Source organism: Heloderma suspectum, chromosome 1 (genome assembly GCF_057233095.1).
Source record: "Heloderma suspectum isolate Gila_16-S chromosome 1, 16-S_ref, whole genome shotgun sequence".
NCBI classification, from domain to species: Eukaryota; Metazoa; Chordata; class Lepidosauria; order Squamata; family Helodermatidae; genus Heloderma; species Heloderma suspectum.
The window spans coordinates 125,325,689-125,342,845 of NC_139458.1; the positions used below are offsets into that span (position 1 = coordinate 125,325,689).

The 17,157-nt window shown below is 44.2% G+C and overlaps 1 protein-coding gene across 1 annotated transcript in view; it reads left to right on the forward strand.

Annotated features, from left to right (window-relative positions):
• Positions 1–5,426: 5,426 nt before the first annotated feature.
• The window catches only part of DUSP8 (dual specificity phosphatase 8), an 86,974-nt gene continuing 75,243 nt past the window's right edge, over positions 5,427–17,157 (forward strand). Inside the window, exon 1 of the mRNA XM_084828536.1 lies at positions 5,427–5,657. Within this exon, the coding sequence (XP_084684662.1) occupies positions 5,427–5,657 (231 nt within the window). The remainder of the gene's footprint in view (positions 5,658–17,157) is intronic.

Consider the following 17,157-nt stretch of genomic DNA (forward strand, 5'->3'; position numbering starts at 1 on the left):
GTCCTTCTAGTGCCACTGCCTGCTGAGTGTCTCAGGCTGAGCGAGGCATTTTGGGTTTGGTTTTGTTGTTGTTCAAAGTCCTTTGGAGGAGGAGGAGGAGCTGCTGCTGCTGCTACTACTACTTCTTCTTCAGGATATCCGCCTAAAGCTGGAGCTAGACAGCAACACTCTTGTTGGCAAAAACAGCAGAACAAGATCCCCTCCTTTTCCCCCTGTAGTCTAGTACTACAAAAGGTGTGACATCACTGTGCCACAGTGTTTTCTGCCTCTGCTGGCCTTCATTGGCTGCTCTTCCTGGAATAAGCAATCTTGCAGCTGGTGATGTCACATACTTTTTGTAGTACTAAATGGTGCTGAGAAGGGAAGATCCATGGGTGCTGGTTTTGGTGGCAGAGCTTTGAACCTGCAACATCAATGAGGCATAGTGGTTAGAGTGTTGGGCTAGGACTGGGGAGATCCAGGTTCTAGTCCCCACTCAGCCATGAAGCTCACTGGGTGACTTTGGGCGAGTCATTGACTCTCAGCCTAACCTACCTCACAGGGTTGTTATGAGAATGAAATTGGAATCATGTACACTGCCTTGGACTCCTTGGCGGAAAGGAGGGATATAAATGATGATGATGATGATAATAATAATAAAATGCCTGGTTTCCTCCCTCAGTAGTTACATTCAGGGATCTGAATGCTCTCTTGGCATGACTCCCTGTATTATAACTTTCCCTTCCCTCCACCATGGAGGTTGTCTCCTCAGACAGCCTGTAGTTGCCTTAATAGCCATGTTAAGCTGCCTGAAGCTTGTCCTGAGGCTTGGCATGGCACCTCCTGCTTGATTATTTTCATTCAGGTTAACCCCTGTGTCCATCTCCTCATTACAGTCATTCATGGGAGAGGTAGAATTAAAGGATTATGGTAATGATCTTCAGGAGCACTCAAGAAGATTATGGTGGCTTTGATAAACTGATAAAAGAGAGACATAGCTTTGTTCCTGAAACCCTAATTTAGGTCCCATGTTAACCTTTCCCCTCCTTTAAGACTTAGTGGCCTGCTCTCACTGTACTGAGCTAATAAAGTATACCTCAGTCCTTAATTTCACCTCATGGTCATATCATACCTAGGTTTGTGGTGAGCTCATGTGGATTGGCTCCCACACAGTTGTCTCGAGTGTGTAGGGCAGGGATGGGGAATGTGTGGCCCCACAGATGTTCATGGACTGTAACTCCCATCAGCTGTAGGCAATGGTGAGAGATGACAGAAATTGCAATCCAGCAACATCTGGAGGGCAGCACTTTCCCCATCTCAGATGTAGGGTTTCTACTGGGCTCACAGTGTGAATTGGTGCCTCCTTGTTGATAGCTTATGCATCTGGCAACACAGTTTTGTGATGTAGTTTGGTGCAACCACATTTATACCATCCATGTAGATACTCCAGTTCATAAAAGGAGATGCCTCCATGTGAGCCCAGCAGCACCTCCGAGATAATTGCATGAGGGCTTCATCGTATCTGAATTGGACCTTAGAAACCAGATGGTTTGTAAGGTTTAGAGCAAGTGGTGTTTCCTTATTTCATTCACCTTGAGAACAACCACGACAGAAACCATTAATATTTCTATTTTACAGAGATTGAGAAATTGTACATTCTGTTAGGTTACTAAGCAAGCTGGAGCAAACCATAAGTTTAAATCAACTTATCTAAGACTCAAGTCAAACACTCCTTTCTGCTGGTTCCCAGGAAGATAATATTACCTTACTTTGGTAACTTGATCAAGAACTTTGGTAACTTGATCAAGAACTAAGAGGAAAAATGTCAAATACTTTCCTTGAAAACTTACTATTTTAAAATTTAAAGGATTTTAAAACAAACTTTTTGAATAAGTAATGTTGCTGCCGCTCTGTCCTACATCTGAGGTGGATACAAAGTCAAGTGTTTCAACCTGGGAGCTTCCTCATTGCTCTTAACAATGACTGCTTTAACTTGTAGCCCATCAAACTGAATGCAGCCCACTAGTTATATATTGTCAACCAGCTGGCAGATCACAACTCTCTCTTTGTTTCTTTCCAGTCTCAGGTAGACAGCAAAAACAGGAAGCATATTGAACCCCTGGTCATAGTACATGGCTGGTGGGCTTCATCCTGCTTCGTGCAGACGTGCTCTTGACTCACTATTCCACAGTGGTGGTTTTGCTGGCAATTGCTTTTGTGATGACAAGAGAATCTCTTGGGGTGCAGTGCAACATCTCTGAAGTTACTCTTTTTTCCTTGATTTTTGGGAGATGGAGGCTGACTTGGAAATTACAATTTCCCCTTCCCCTTTAACTGTTTGTGTCTTTTTGAGCTATTTTTTAGTGTGCTGCTTTTCTTTGTGACAGGGTTCCTGTATGTAGTCTGTCCCCTTAGAAAACAGCTCACCAAACCTGAAATAAGCAAACAAACAAAAAATAAGTGCACACAAACACACACAACACTTTGACCTCTTTCACTAATGAAGATGTCAGGGCATAGGCTGGGCCTTTTGCTACCTTTTGGTGCCTTTCTTCACATATAAATTCACTTCTTCATTACTGTTCAACACACATGCCTCTTGAGTTGTGTTTTGAAAAGCTGAGTGTTGACCTTGTTTGTCATAATCTTGAGAGTGGAAGGGCTGAATTTCTGTTATCTTGATATGTCGTTCATAGGCTGGGCTTCTCTATTTGATCAGTCCTCCATCTTATTTTGATATTTCATTCTGATCCCTTTGTCTGTATTATCTCTGTCCCTTTATTGCCCCCCCTCATTTGTCTATCTGTTTCAATTAATATTTTTCCTGACTGGAATTTGGAGGAGAAACGTGCAGCTAGGTCTCCCCTCCCCCCCCCCCACGCAAAGGGGAGAAAAGGGGATGAGTTGAAGAAGGTGAGGAATGTAAAGGGGAGAGGGGGGAGAAACCAATTAATTTGCATCCTTTTTTATTACCTTTGGTTCTGTTGCTCAGGTACAGCAGGGGATCCTCAGCGAGGAGGAAAGCGCATAATGAAGTGTGTAGTAATGGTAGCCAGAGCCTACATCTTCTCTCTCTCAGATCACTCTTAATTAGGGTTGTCTCAGTTTTAAAAGCTTGCCCTGAAGCGCAAAAGAGAATCTAATAGTGGAGCACAGAAAAGAGAGACCATATTGAGACATTTCTGATGGTGCAAAGGGGTTTGCAGGCCAACTGCCAAAGGAGCTGCTATAATTGGCATCTTTGTCCAAGCGTACAAATAAATAAATAATGCACATGAAGGAGTGGACCAAGATGTTATTAGAAAGCGTTCCTCTTCATACTCTGGCTTCTAGTATCATTTTCACCTTTTTTCTTCAAGGCAATCTGATGTGATCTTGATGATCTAAGGTAGCCTTCCCCAATCTGATATTCTCCAGGTGTGTTGGACTACAGCTGCCACAGGTCATGCTGGCTGGAGATTATGGTAGTTTGACTCCAATGCATCTGGAGGGCACCAGGTTGGAGAAGGCTGATCTGAGGATCACTGGGTTTTCTCCTAATGAGAATCAAGCTGCATGCACAGATCTTCCAACTCAAAATCTTCAAATAGTTACAAGTAAATCACAACATAACCCCGTGCATGTCTGCTCAGAAGTAAGTCCTATTACATTCAGTGGGACTTGCTCACTTACACCCACTTACCTGAGAGGAAGTCCCATTGAATTTTACTTGATACTTCCAGCAGATGTATAGATTCTACTATTAGAGTCTTCATAACGATGTTAATCCCAAAAGGCAAGTGAGGCTATACCTTTATCCAAAGTGGTCCGTAAAATGATTTAATTAATGTTAAATGGTGGCAGTGAGGTTTCAAGTTACATAGAAGATAGTTGCTCAAAGAAAAAGGTAGATGATAACATTATATGCCCAGGTTGTTAAGCCAGGAAATAGGATTGTTTTTTTTAAAAAACAAAAGAGTAGGAATTTTCAAATTTGAGCTATCTATGCTGATTGGATTACAAACTGTCTGGGCCTGCTGGGATCAGATAATATAACCCCCCACCCCAAATTATTTCAACAAATTATTGGGGCAGAGGAATTGGTCAGAAATATGATGAAGGTAGAAAATTGTGTATTTTCTGTTACCTTGTTTTTCTGCAAATGAAATAGTGCAAAATGTTTTTCTTGAAGTTTTTCTAAAACAATGGGCAATTAAGGAATTCCAGGTAAGCCTTTTAAGAGGTCAGGTGCAACTTGCCAAGTTTAAGCAGTTAAAGTAAATTCATCTATTCATTAGTTTACAAAGAAATCTCACTGTGGTGAGAAATTCCTGTATTTCTTCTGTGTTTCTTTTTCATGTAAAAAGAGCCATTGGCCTGGTTTGGATGTCACAGTAAGACACCAATCCTGGTTTATTAATCCAGGATATGCACAACTGGTGTGCAGTGGACTCACACACAGCCCCTTTGCAGTGGTTTTGCTTCCTGTTAGATGAGAGGGCTTCCAAACAAGCCAGGATTTGTAAATCAGCTTTCAACCATGGTTGAAATCTGGTGTCTGGTTCTGGCATGTTTGGAAGCCATTATAGTTTCTGGTTTGGACGGAACTGAGAGTGGGATCTTAGAACGCACTCTTCTGCAGCTGGATATTATTCCACAGGGAGATTAATAGCAGTGGGCAAGCTGTCCTTCAGAGATGCGTGTCCACCATTATTGATCTTCTTATTGAACAACTCCTGATAGTTTTAGAGCAACCACAAGCTCCCTGGAATGCAGTTTGAACCCCCCTTTGCTTTGTAGAATAGGGTGAGATTGGGGAACAGTTAAGTCTTCCAGTAAAATATTCTTTTTTTAGTTGACATGAAGTTCAGATGATGCACTGAGGCCCAGCATCAAGATCAAAAGCCCCAAACTGTAACATTCTTTAGTCTAGGCTTGTCTGTAGTTTCAGGGTCCCTTTATTCTCTTTCTCTGGATGGTGGTTCTGTTAAGCCATCCTTCCCCAATTGGGTGCCCTCCAGATGTGTTGGACTACAACTCCCATCATCTACAGCAAACATGTGCCATGTTGGTGGGGGTGGTGGAAGCTCTCATTTAGCACATCTGGAGGGTGCCAGGTTAGGGAAGAAGCGATGCAGTACACTTTAGTGCTTTCTTTAAAACTCTATGTGGTTTTTGCCAGACCTGAACTAGAACAGAATAAATCGGTGCCAGTTTGGTGTACTTGTAGCATCTGACTACTTTTTCCTCCTTTCTCTCTCTCCCTCTCTCTGTGTCTCTGTACTTCCCAACAGGTTTGGCACAATGACTTACCATACAGGGCCTTAGCAGCGTGTCAAAATTTGGCTGTTTTCGAGCTGCCTCCCCCCTCCCCCCAGCCCCTTCGCCTCTGGGAGACCTGAGCTGGCTTCCCTTACCCTGGGCATTCCTTCCCTTCTCCCACTTGCTGCGGAAGGGACAAGTCTACCATGGCCGGGGACAGACTTCCACGCCAAGTGATGGATTCTAAGAAGCTTGCCAGCCTCTTGAAGAGTGGGGCTGAAGGCATGTTGGTCATTGACAGCCGCTCCTTTGTGGAGTACAACTCCTGGCATGTCCTCAACTCTGTCAACATCTGCTGCTCCAAGCTGGTCAAGAGAAGGCTTCAGCAAGACAAGGTTTCTATCACAGAGCTCATCCAACCAGCCTCCAGTATAAAGGTACTTAAACGTGGCCCCTTGGAAATCCTGCTGTTACTCTGTGTTCAACCATAAATCCTAACCTTAAAAAGCAGCACTGCAGTAAATGACCTGGTGCACTGTTGTGTTAAGTGGGGACTACATGTTACACCTTGATCCTTTTTATGCTTCTTTGCTTTTATAAATGCAGCTGCTGAGGTTGCAATTTCAAAGGGAAGACCAGTGCAGGATCAGCAGAGAGGGTCTTCTTAATCCTTTCCCCTTGTGCTCTTTTCTGTTGAAAGTTGTTTTCCACCCCAGATGCTTTTACCCTTGTTTGGCTTAAGAAGCCCCTCTCCCCCTGCACCAGTCTTCCACTTCAGATTGCAGCCATAGTGGGTGCATGGTGGGGGGGAAAAGCAGCTCCAAAGAGAACCCTGAAATTACATGTGATACGTAGTTCCTCCTTATACCAAAACATGGATTGGGCAGAGGGGACTCAAATAGTTAATGTCAGTGTAGTATCTAACTATGGAGTAGGGCTGCACCGAATGCCCACCTGTTTTATTTTGGGGGCTAAAAGTAGTGCTTTTGTAGGCCCAAAATGACCCCCCCCCCAGTCCCCACATTATGTGAATGTTCATTTTTTCATTTTTGTTCTTTTCCAATGTTTCACCTCTTCTCTGCTACGTTGACACCATTTTTTCCTCATTTATCTTATTTCTGGGAGCACACAAGGCTCTTCTCAAATTTTCTGGGATTATGTAGTGAATGCATTGACATCATGATGCTATGTAGGCAGTCAGATTTGGCTATATGATGACATCACTTGGCAAATGAAGCCAATTCAGAATGAGACAGTGCTTTATCTGAATGAACACTTTTGCTCTCTTTCAGAGAACCCCCCCCCCAATAGTGAGAAGGGGCAGTTTTCACTGCTGCCGAATTTGTTTGTGTGAAAAGCATTTGCCTTCTAAAATGTATATCATTAAAATCAATCACCCTACCAAAAGGATAGAAAATGGCCACTGTCTATCCTGGAGTTTATCGCGGCAGAACCGGTTCTTCCGAGACTGGTTACGGTCCGACTTTTCCTCTTTACTTCGGCCTGTTGGGGTGTATTCTATCACCCACACTTGCATCTGTATCACAGTCCTGCCTGTGGGGGATGTAGCCCTACCCATGGGGGGGGGGTCGCTCACCTGCCCGTGACCTCACTGACCCAACCCCTTCCCTCCCTGTTTTCCGGAAGTTTCAACACCATTTTGGAGCAGGATGCCAAGGGACCAACTTAAAAACAAACAAACATTAAAAATAAGTGCTAGATCACCAGTGCATATAAGCGTGCTATCGCGGGCAAGCAAGTACTCCCACTACAGCCTGAAAATCAGGTTTATCTCCGATCGCTTCCCCAGAACTACATGTGTGTGTGGGGGATCCACGGCTAATACTCCTTTGTGTCCTTCAGTCCCGTTTCGCAAACTTCATAGTTCAGCTTTCGTATTACACATCAAAGCGCTATCATTGTAACACCATTGCACAGATCTTCCATCAGTATGCACACCCTCTATGTCAGTATCGTGCTATCGCTCTGTCACGAAATAGCACCATCACGCATTTGTGCTATCGCGTGATAGCACATTTATTCAGGGGTGCCTGCTAATGCGGTAGCCTGGTATTTAGAGGGAAAGGGGGGGGGGAATGGGCGGAATGGGGCATTGGTTTGGGAAGTTACTCAGAAGTAACTCATGTTCTGGTTAATGATGCTTGGTCCCGAGATTGCCATTAAGGGGATTAGAGCCTGGAGTGAGGAGCCTCTCTTATTGGTTGAGCAGCCCCTGCCAGTCTGATGACATTTACTTCCAATCCCCCCACCCCACCCAGAAGTATGTTTCTGCCAGCGACTTATAATGGTGCCGTGCAGTCCTTCATGGAGCCCTGCGCAGAGCCATGCTGATTCCATGAAAACTCAGGTATTTCTTTGTTTGCTTCGACCTTCTGTTGTTGTGGAAACACGGCCTCTGTTCTCTTCTGGAGCCCAGGTACACTCTTTCTGAGTTCAGCCATCCTTTCACAATAGATCCTCCCTCAAGCTCTCCATTTGTGGGCAGCTCTCCGCAGCTGGATTGCTTTTTAGAGTTTGTTCTTGCTTTCCCCTCCCCCCTTTTTATTATTTTGTAGCAAAGGAGGGTAATTCAAGCGATTAATCAAATGCTAGGCCCAGCTGGAGCCATCTGTGGAGTCCTCATCTCCCCCTCCCCTTGCATGTGTGCACATGGCTCATTGCAATTGGCTACCAGTGACATCACCCTGCCTGGATCGCGCGCGCGCGCGCGTGTGTGTGTGTGTGTGTGTGAGAGAGAGAGAGAGAGAGAGAGAGAGAGAGAGAGAATGTGTGAGAAAAGATACTCCCTGCCTCCAGTCTCTTTTACTGATGCTTCAGGCAGGGGCTTTAGAGCGCGGTTCCTGAGTGGCTTTTTTAAAGCCACTGTTAACACTGGAGAATAGAGCAGCATAATTTCCCCCTCCCTTTTTTTAGATGCTTAGAGAATAGAGATACCCCCTGCTTTGAGGGGCGTGTGTGTGTGTGTCTACAGCTAAGTTAAATTCTGTGACATCTTTTTTGCCTAAAATAGCTTGTTAGTATTTTCTAAAATACAGGGGAATTAGATACTTCCATGGTAACTGTCAGGAGGAGGAGAAGTGGGTTAGGAACGTAGGACGTTGCCTTATACTGAGAGGCAGACCATTGATCCATCTAGCCCAATATTGTTGACGCTGACTGACAGCGGCTTTTCAAGGTTTCAGGCAGGAATTTTTCCAGCCCAACCTGGAGATGCCGGGGATTGAACCTGGGACGTTCTGCATGCACTGAGTCACAGCTCCTCGCACTGGGCTATGGGTTAAGGAACCATTCTGAAATGGAGGATCCCGGAGGTCATCTGTAGAACTGTATGCATTCCATGATTCTGTGCAGATGCCATATAAGCATGGAATGTTATACTGCATGCACAGTTCAGTGTCCTGAGTACCTTCACTTTAAAAACAACAACACCCTTTTGACCGCAAAGATAGCCTTAGATGCAGTCAACTTGTTGAAATCTCAGAAGCTAGAGACAGGCCTCAACTTACAATTTTTAATTGTAGAAGTTTTAACGTTGCAAGGCTGCCTTGAGTCCTCAGTATTGGGGGAAAGGCGGGATATAAATAAATAAATATAAATAATAAACTTTCATTCATGGACAGATATTAAGCAAGTATTGTGTTGGTCATTCTTTCATGCTAAACTCTTACTGCTGACAGTGCACGGAACTGGCGAAGGGTGTTAAGAAGCAACAGGCACAAAACCTAAGAACAAATATGTCCTGTGACAAATGATGTTTATGCAATTTGGATTGCAAAATAAGCAATGGATCTGCCTAGCAATAATTGCATATACACCTGGGGTCATAAAGTTCCTAGTAGTAGCATCCAAAATGTGGAACTTCCTCCCCAAACAGGTTCGGGGGGGGGGGGGCGCTCTCTTGAGTTTTAAAAGGGCGGCCGATACTTCTTTATTCCTCCCTGCCTTTAATAGGCTTTAACTTCCTGCTGCTGGAGCAATGTATTTAAATCCAAATTGACCCAGTTATTTTATGCCCCTCTCATGGCGCTGTTCTTAATGATTTAGAACGCAATTCTATTCGTGTTTAGAAAGAAAAAAGCCCTACAACTCCCAGCATGCCCCAGCCAGCCATATTGGTTGGGGTATGCTAGGAGTTGCAGGACTTTTTTCTGTTTAAACATACACAGGATTGTCCCCTTTATTGATCTGATGTATTTGTTTTCTTTCATTGTTTTTATTGTATTTTTGTGTTTCAATTTAGAAGCTTCCTTGGGAGCCTTTTTGGCAGCTGAAAGACAGGGTAGAAACTTCCTCTTAAAAAAAGAAAAGAAAAAGGCAGTGCTGGAAACTTGACTCTTCCCCACTGACTTTTTGTATTATCTTTACCAAAGCTGAAACATTTTCTTGCCTCTTTGGTGGTTTCTTATGAAGAAGCTAAGTGCCAAACTACATGAGATGCCATTCATGCAGTTAGCAATATGTGGCAATAGAAGGTTTCTTTTCTTATGCAAATATCAGACACAGAAGGCCCAGTCAGGATTGGATCGCAGTGGGTGGCAAGGGGTTAAAGCTGCACTATTCGTCATTACACCAGAGTCCCAATTGCCCCTCAATGCCTGCTACTTACTTTTTAAAAGTAAACATTGAGGATTGTGTGCATCTCATCTACCTTGGCCCTAATTCTTCTCCCCAGAGTTTATTGGAAATATCTTTTTGACAATTAAAGGTTTTCATTTGGGTGATAGATTTAAAAATGCAGTTGGGTTGAAAAGTCTAGGAAACTAGGGTTTGGGGCTGTTGTTGTTTTACACGTTCTTCCTTTTTTTCCTTTGTGGCTTGAATTCAAACGCTTCAAAGTTTCCCATTTCTGACATCAGATAACAATGAAAGTGGCAAATAGGAAAATCTAAAGGGGAAATCACCTGAGTAAAAATACCCGACAGCAGTATATGCTCTTGGGAAAATTTTCAAGATGACTTTCATAGGAACAAAACGTTTGTCAATACATATCATGCACTCAAAACCATGTGCAGGTCTTTTGTGTTCATCTTACTAGACTTCACAAGATCTCTCAATGTAAATAATAGTACTATGTACTACACCTGCTTAGTGGTATTGTTGCCCCCTTAGTTTTGCAGCCTAAATAAATTATGTAAACCTAACAGATATGTATATTTTGCTTATTATATTCTGCTTCAGATATGCCCAGACTGATCCTATAGGAATCATTTTTACATCCATCTAAAATACTGGCTATCACTACATCTTGTGACAATGAATTCTGTAAACTAATCACACAGTGTATGAAGATGTTCTTTCTGATAGGCCTGCTAAATTGATAGATCCACATCCTATTTCTTCCTATTTCATTACAGTCGAAGGGATATTTACCATTGCTTTCAATGAGAGGCATAGTCGAGAATCCTGAAACCTGTGTTTTATGTTCAATTGGTTTCATCAAAAGGTATTCACAAGAAAATAAATTTTAGAGTAGAGGTTTTAAGCATATGACAGCAACAAGTTCCTAGCTCTCAGTGTTTGAAAAGTGGAGAGCAGTTTTACATTACTTGTTTTTTTACTTCTTCCCCACATTGGTCAGTTTTGTTGTTGCTAGGTTTAGAGCTGCTTTAAAACAGCATTGGAGGGATGCCTTGGGAGATTTTTGGTGCTAGTTAATTAGCTCCTTTGGGAAACAGGGCAATTCTAGAAAAGCAGAGGTGGAGATTTCTGCTGCATAATTTGTTTATTCTCTCACATTCCTCCAAAGGGCTGTATGTTATTCTCACAATGAGCCTCTGAGGTAGGGTAGGCTGAGGGAGACATGACTTGTCCATGCCAGCCAGGGAACTTGATGGCTTGAGTAGTGATTTGAACCTGGTTCTCCCCAGTCCACATCAAACACTCTATATATTACACCTCAGTACCTCTCTGACGCCATTAGGGATGAACAATAAAGGCATTGCTCAGCCCTAGGGCTCACCCTGTGCTAGGAAGAGGTTTATCAGGTCTTTGTTCACCTTTAAATGTTTCAGGACAATATACAAGTATTTGCCTCTCATCCTGTTCCCACACCATTCCCATATCTATTGTGGTGCCACAGCAGGTGGCAAGGTGGGGTGGTCCATAGGACCAGTAAAGGACTGGGAGGGGGCAAAGTGAGCAATGCATCTTCATAAGCTTTCACACTGAGACTTGATTTGCATGTCACAACGATCCATGGGTTGATTAAATGCTGGGGAGTCGTGAGCGAGCAAGCGTGCTGGCTCCCATCCACTTATTCCTCTTGGGCTTAACAAGCCAGGGTCACTCCATCCCTGGGTTGTTCCATGTGACATCAGAACTTGGAATTGTAACCCAAGGACTATTCGGGGATGTCCCTGTCAGACAACCCATGATTCACAGTTCATATGTTGGGTGAAACAACCCAGGGACAGAGTATCCCTGGGCTGTTTAGCTCAGTGGGAGCTCACTTGCTCCCACTCATCCATGACTGTCCAGGGTTTCAATAAGCAATGGGTAGTCATGTGCGAACCAAATCATTGTATTTAGGATGCTGCGACTAGGATGGTACTATGGCAGGCTATGCTGCAAACCTGTGAGCAGTACATGCACAGTAGAAGCACCATCCTTCCCACCCTGGCCATAACAGCCCCTTACTATGGGGTTATCCGCTTTAAAATAAACCCCACAAGTGCATGGTTAGCAGAAGTTCAGTCATGCTATAATACTGCCATAAATGGGAGTGATGGGGAATGTCTGTATCTTTTAAATGCTCCAGCAAGTTAGGGAGCAGACTGATAAAGGAATGGGGTAGAAAGTGCAGCAGCTATAGCTTTTCTTGGTATGCTTAAAGATGCTTAGGGTGCAATCCTAAGTAGATAGGCGGCCACCTCCAATCTCAGAGGTGACCGCCTATCGAAAGCAAGTCAGGAGAGGCACCGGGGGGGCGGGGATTGTTCCCTCCATGCCTCTCCTGCCTTGCTTGTTTTCTCTGGACAGCTGTTTTTGGCTGTCTAGAAGCGGGGGGCGGTGACCGGGAGAGGAAACTGCCGTATGACACATTGGATGTGTTGTACATGCAGCTCCACTCTCCTCGCCCCGGAACGCCCCCAGCCCTGCCCCCTTTCACCTGCTCCACTCTCCTCTTCTGAGCGCAGAGGATGGGGCTTCTCCACGCTGCCTCCAAGGCAGCGTGGACAAGGGGGGCGGTCGGTTCCCGGAAATGAGCATATCCTATGGCCCTCTAGACAGTGTCTAGTGGCCATAGGATTGCTCCCTTAAGGATACAGTCCATCCTCCAGGCAAGATGCAGTATATTAACTGCAATACATTAATTGCATGTTCACTCAGAAGTAAACCCCGCTGGATTTAGTGCGGCTTGCTCCCTTGTATGTCTGCATAGGATTGCAGACTTAATAACATCTGTTACGTAGGAATCGGTATATAAATCTCCACATATCGATATGTAAAATACTTTTTTAAACAGCTGTATAGCCACCCAAGATCCACATCATGTGTATTCTGTCCTTTAAAAAACAAAATTCTGTACCAAGGTAACCCAAGTTCAATAACAAAACCCTGCTGAATTCTGCACCCTGAATAAATTATGCAGACTTAGCAAATTTGCATACATTGCTTAATTTTATTCTGCTTCTGCTAGTCATGGGGATAGACAAGGCAGTGGGCTGGGCAATGAAGCTCTACCTCAAGACTACTGGAAATCATATGCATCCATACCTCTGGCTCCTGCAGTGTTACCATTTCAAGCCACAAACTTCCAAGCTTGTCTTTATAGCAAAGAAGGCTGCAAGCATGCCTTTTTGCTTGATCAATAGCTCTGTTTGGTCATTCACCTGCATACGATTACAAATGCATAAAGGGGAGAGCGGGGCCACATTTTCTGCCCCTGCTGTTGTGTCCTCGTCCCTGCCCCCACACTATCCATGCATTGGGGGCGAAAGTCTGGAGATGGAAGCTGTGCTACCAGCACAATCACCCCCTGTGGTTTTAGAACCCTGTGTGGTCCTGGGGCCCTGCAACCCCCTCACGTGATTATAATAGCATGAGGGGTGAAGGCCTGAATAGGGCTTATTTGTTTTCAGGATTTTTATAGTTTTATCTTACAGTGTTATCTTACACTTGTAAGTAAATTTAAGGGTTGTGGGGGGCAGGGAGAGAAAGTAAACATTTTATCAGGATGTTGATTTCTGCACTGAGTATCAAATTCGGTGCTTATGAAAGATCTGCATGAAATACACATAGCCCTTCTTCAGCTTTTCTTTGTAATGTATCTCCTGTTTTTGTCATCAGATACCTTATTTATATTTTAGTTATTGTTACATGTATATCCCACCTTTTTTCCTCTTACAAGGAACACAAGATGGGATATACCAGGTGGTTTACATGGTCGTCCTCCCCATTTTTGTTCTCACAACAACCCTGTGAGGTAGGTAAGGCTGAGAGCAGTAACTGGCCCAGAGTCACTCAGTGGGCTTCATGGCTGACTGGGGACTAGAACCCAGACCTCCTGAGTCCCAGTCCAATACTCTTAACCGCTAAACAACACCTTGAAGGATGGTCAGTCCATTTATTAACTTGGGTCCTCCCTCTTAAGCTGGCAGCTGGCAGCTAGTCCCCGACTGGGGACTAGAACCCAGATCTCCTGAGTCCCAGTCCAATACTCTTAACCGCTAAACAACACCTTGAAGGATAGTCAGTCCATTTATTAACTTGGGTCCTCCCTCTTAAGCTGGCAGCTGGCAGCTAGTCCCCGACTGGGGACTAGAACCCGGATCTCCCAAGTCCCAGTCCAATACTCTTAATCACTAAACAACACCTTGAAGGATGGTCAGTCCATTTATTAACTTGGGTCTTCCCTCTTAAGCTGGCAGCCATAGAGTTAATCTCCTGGGATAGGGCCTTCCTGTGGCTAGTTCAGGTAGTATACTTATCTGATGCTTTGATTCTGAAGAATTCAGGAACATGGCAGTTTCTTTGCTACATTTATATCCTGCCTTTTCCTCCAAGGACCTTAAGGCGGATGTACATGATCACCATCTTCTCCATTTTATCCTCACAACAGTCATGCAAGGTAGGCTAGGCTGAGAGTCCGTGACTGGCCCAAAACCACTCAGTGAGCTTCATGACTGAGTGGGGATTTGAACCCAGGTCTCCCCAAACAGAGTCCAACAACCTAACCACTACACTACACTGGCTATCGACTACACACCTAGATCATGTTGCACCTGCCACCCACCCTCAACCTTGGGTCATCTCTACTCTCATGACAATTTTTTAAAAATTACATTTAAAAGATGGGTTTTGGTTTTCCTTTGTCACCAGCAACGCTTCTTTAAATTCTCTTGGGAGGAGGATGGACATGTGGAAGGCAGCAGTGGAGTGAATTACCCTCATGTTATTATGTGGGGTCTTTTTGTTTCTAATGGGGGAGGGGGCAGGGGTGAGTGGAGCTGCTGCAGAGTAGCAGATGGCAGGAAGGGTGACATCATACGCACAATTGTCTTTCCCCATTATTCTTCCTGACAGGCTCCTACCCTCCTTTCTTATTTCCTGCTAGCAGAACTTGAAGCTGGGGAGGAGAAAAGGGAGGCAGCCAGAGGTTCTCAAAAATTCCTCCCTTTTGAGTAAATTATATTTATCCTTTATTATTAAACAGTGTGATAGGTACTGAACATAAAGCCACAGGTCCTCTTGGTTTGTGATCTGAGAGAATTGGCACCTAAGGAAAAGGCAGAGGAGGGAGACCAGTTTTTATGTATGTGCCATATAATGTGGGTTGGTATGTGAGACAGGAAAGATGTATTTCACACTCATGTAGAGTATTTCACACTCAGAGAGCAAGTCCCCCTGAGATCAGTATAGCTCATGCTTGCCCAAGGCCCTCTCTCTTAACATGGGACCAGCAGTGCCTGCAACTGTTACAAAGGTACAGATGCCCTCTCTAGTTTGTATTGCCAGCCCTACAGTCTATGGCCTCATTTGCACGTAACAGCCCTAAGTATGGATTGCCACTGAATTGTAGGTTGTAGTTATGTTCAAACCCTGCACTATGGTTTAGCTCTGGGTTGTTAACCAGAAACAACCCAGGAAGAGAGCCCATGGTTTGTTGTTGGGCTGTGTAATGATGGGGCATTAAATTGGGAGACTGCAATCCATCTCTTTCCTTAGCAAAACGAAAAGGAGAGAGATGATCGGTCCTGTTATTACCACAAACCAACTCGAAACACATTTCATATGGAAGTTGAAATCCCACTGATTTCAGTGGCATTTACTGTCATGCAGGTGTGCTTAGAGTCATAGTCTTTTGAATGCAAGGGAGAATGAAGGGACTGTGAGTTAAAAGAGGCTGTGCTTCACTAACAGGGAGGTTTTCCTTTGATTTTTATGGGTTCACTCAGGAGAACAAACTCCCTTTCGTAATCCAAGTCAGGGAGTTTAGAAAAACAACGTTTTTTCACATTTTGTTTGCCATACTCACAAATGGTTGTTTAAACAGTTGTGGAGACATGTCCTCCACATCTGCTTGTTTTTCAGTACTTGAGAGAGCAACTCCTCATGGAAGAATCAAGATTGCTCTTATGGGATCTTGGTGGCATGCATACCTTCTTGGAAACTTTGCCCAGGGTGACCAAATGCAAAGGAGGATAGAGCTCCTGTGCCTTTTAATGGTTAGCAAGTACAACTTGTCATGCAGCAATGGGAAGAAAAATTGCAGCTATTAAGGCAGCGGAGGGCAGCTTGTGGCCTTCCAGATGTTTTGGCCACAAGTTGCCCATCCCTGTCTTAATGGTACAGGAGTCCCTTTCTCTCTGAGTGGGACTTTATGTCTTTAAAAACTGCCTGAAAGACAGAAATTCAGTTGGACAGCTTTCTCCATCACTGTATCTCTACGCTGGGAAAAATTACACCTGTTCAGTGTTTGCATGTCCTGCAGTTACTAAAGGCACATCATCAGGTACAAAGTTGGCAACCCTAATTTGATACTTGGTTACACCTGCATGCACAACTTAATTGCTACTTCAGCTACAGAGGATGCCTTTTACTTAGGGGGAGAGAGAGAAAGGATGGTTGTAACTGTGACAGTCTTGTGGGTTTCTTTGGGAGCCTTCTACTGAATCAGACCATGGTTCTGTCTAGGCAACTGCTGTCTACTCTCACTAGCAGTGGCTCTCCAGGGTTCAGGCAGGGGACTTTCCTAGCCCTGCTCCCTGAAATATCAGGTGCTTTACCTCTGAGCTAGGGCCTCTCCTCCCGAGTAAAGAGGACTTGTAAGTCAAGTGGACAACATCTTGTTATTGGCCCTGCTCCTGTGCCTTTAATAGCAGTACAGAAGTAACACAGAGAAATTAGGCAGGTAAAGCTTTTCCTATGCCTTTCTTTTCATTTCAGGTGACTTTTAAAGAGAGAGGGATGTAGGGAGCAACCCTATTTGTAAAATGATAGGTAGATGATAAAGCCTGAAATGGAGACAAGATGGAAGGCTCAAGTAATGAGAAGGGGAAAGTGCAGAAAACCTACACCTCCCAGGTGTAAGACCACAGAAGCATTCCAAGCCAGCAAGAAAAATGTTTGGAACTCCTATGCAACACGGCAATAGCTACTGTAGCTCTTAAAACAGGGATTCATGTAAGTTGTCACTCATCACTTTTATAGTTAAAGGAAAAGAAATCCCATTTCGCTAAAATGTATTTAAAACATCCACACCCCTTCCCGCTCTTCCCCCCCTTCTGAACTCTGCCCAGGCAATGCCGTGTTTACTCAATGTAGCCTGCTTGTGTGTTGCCAGTGCTTGTCTGGCATTTCTATTGCCTCAAACCTTATAACTTTAATAAGATATAAACCGTGTCATATCCATCTGCCGTTGCTCAGCAACCCTTCAGTAATGCCCAAAACAAAGCTCCCCATGTGGAAGGAACA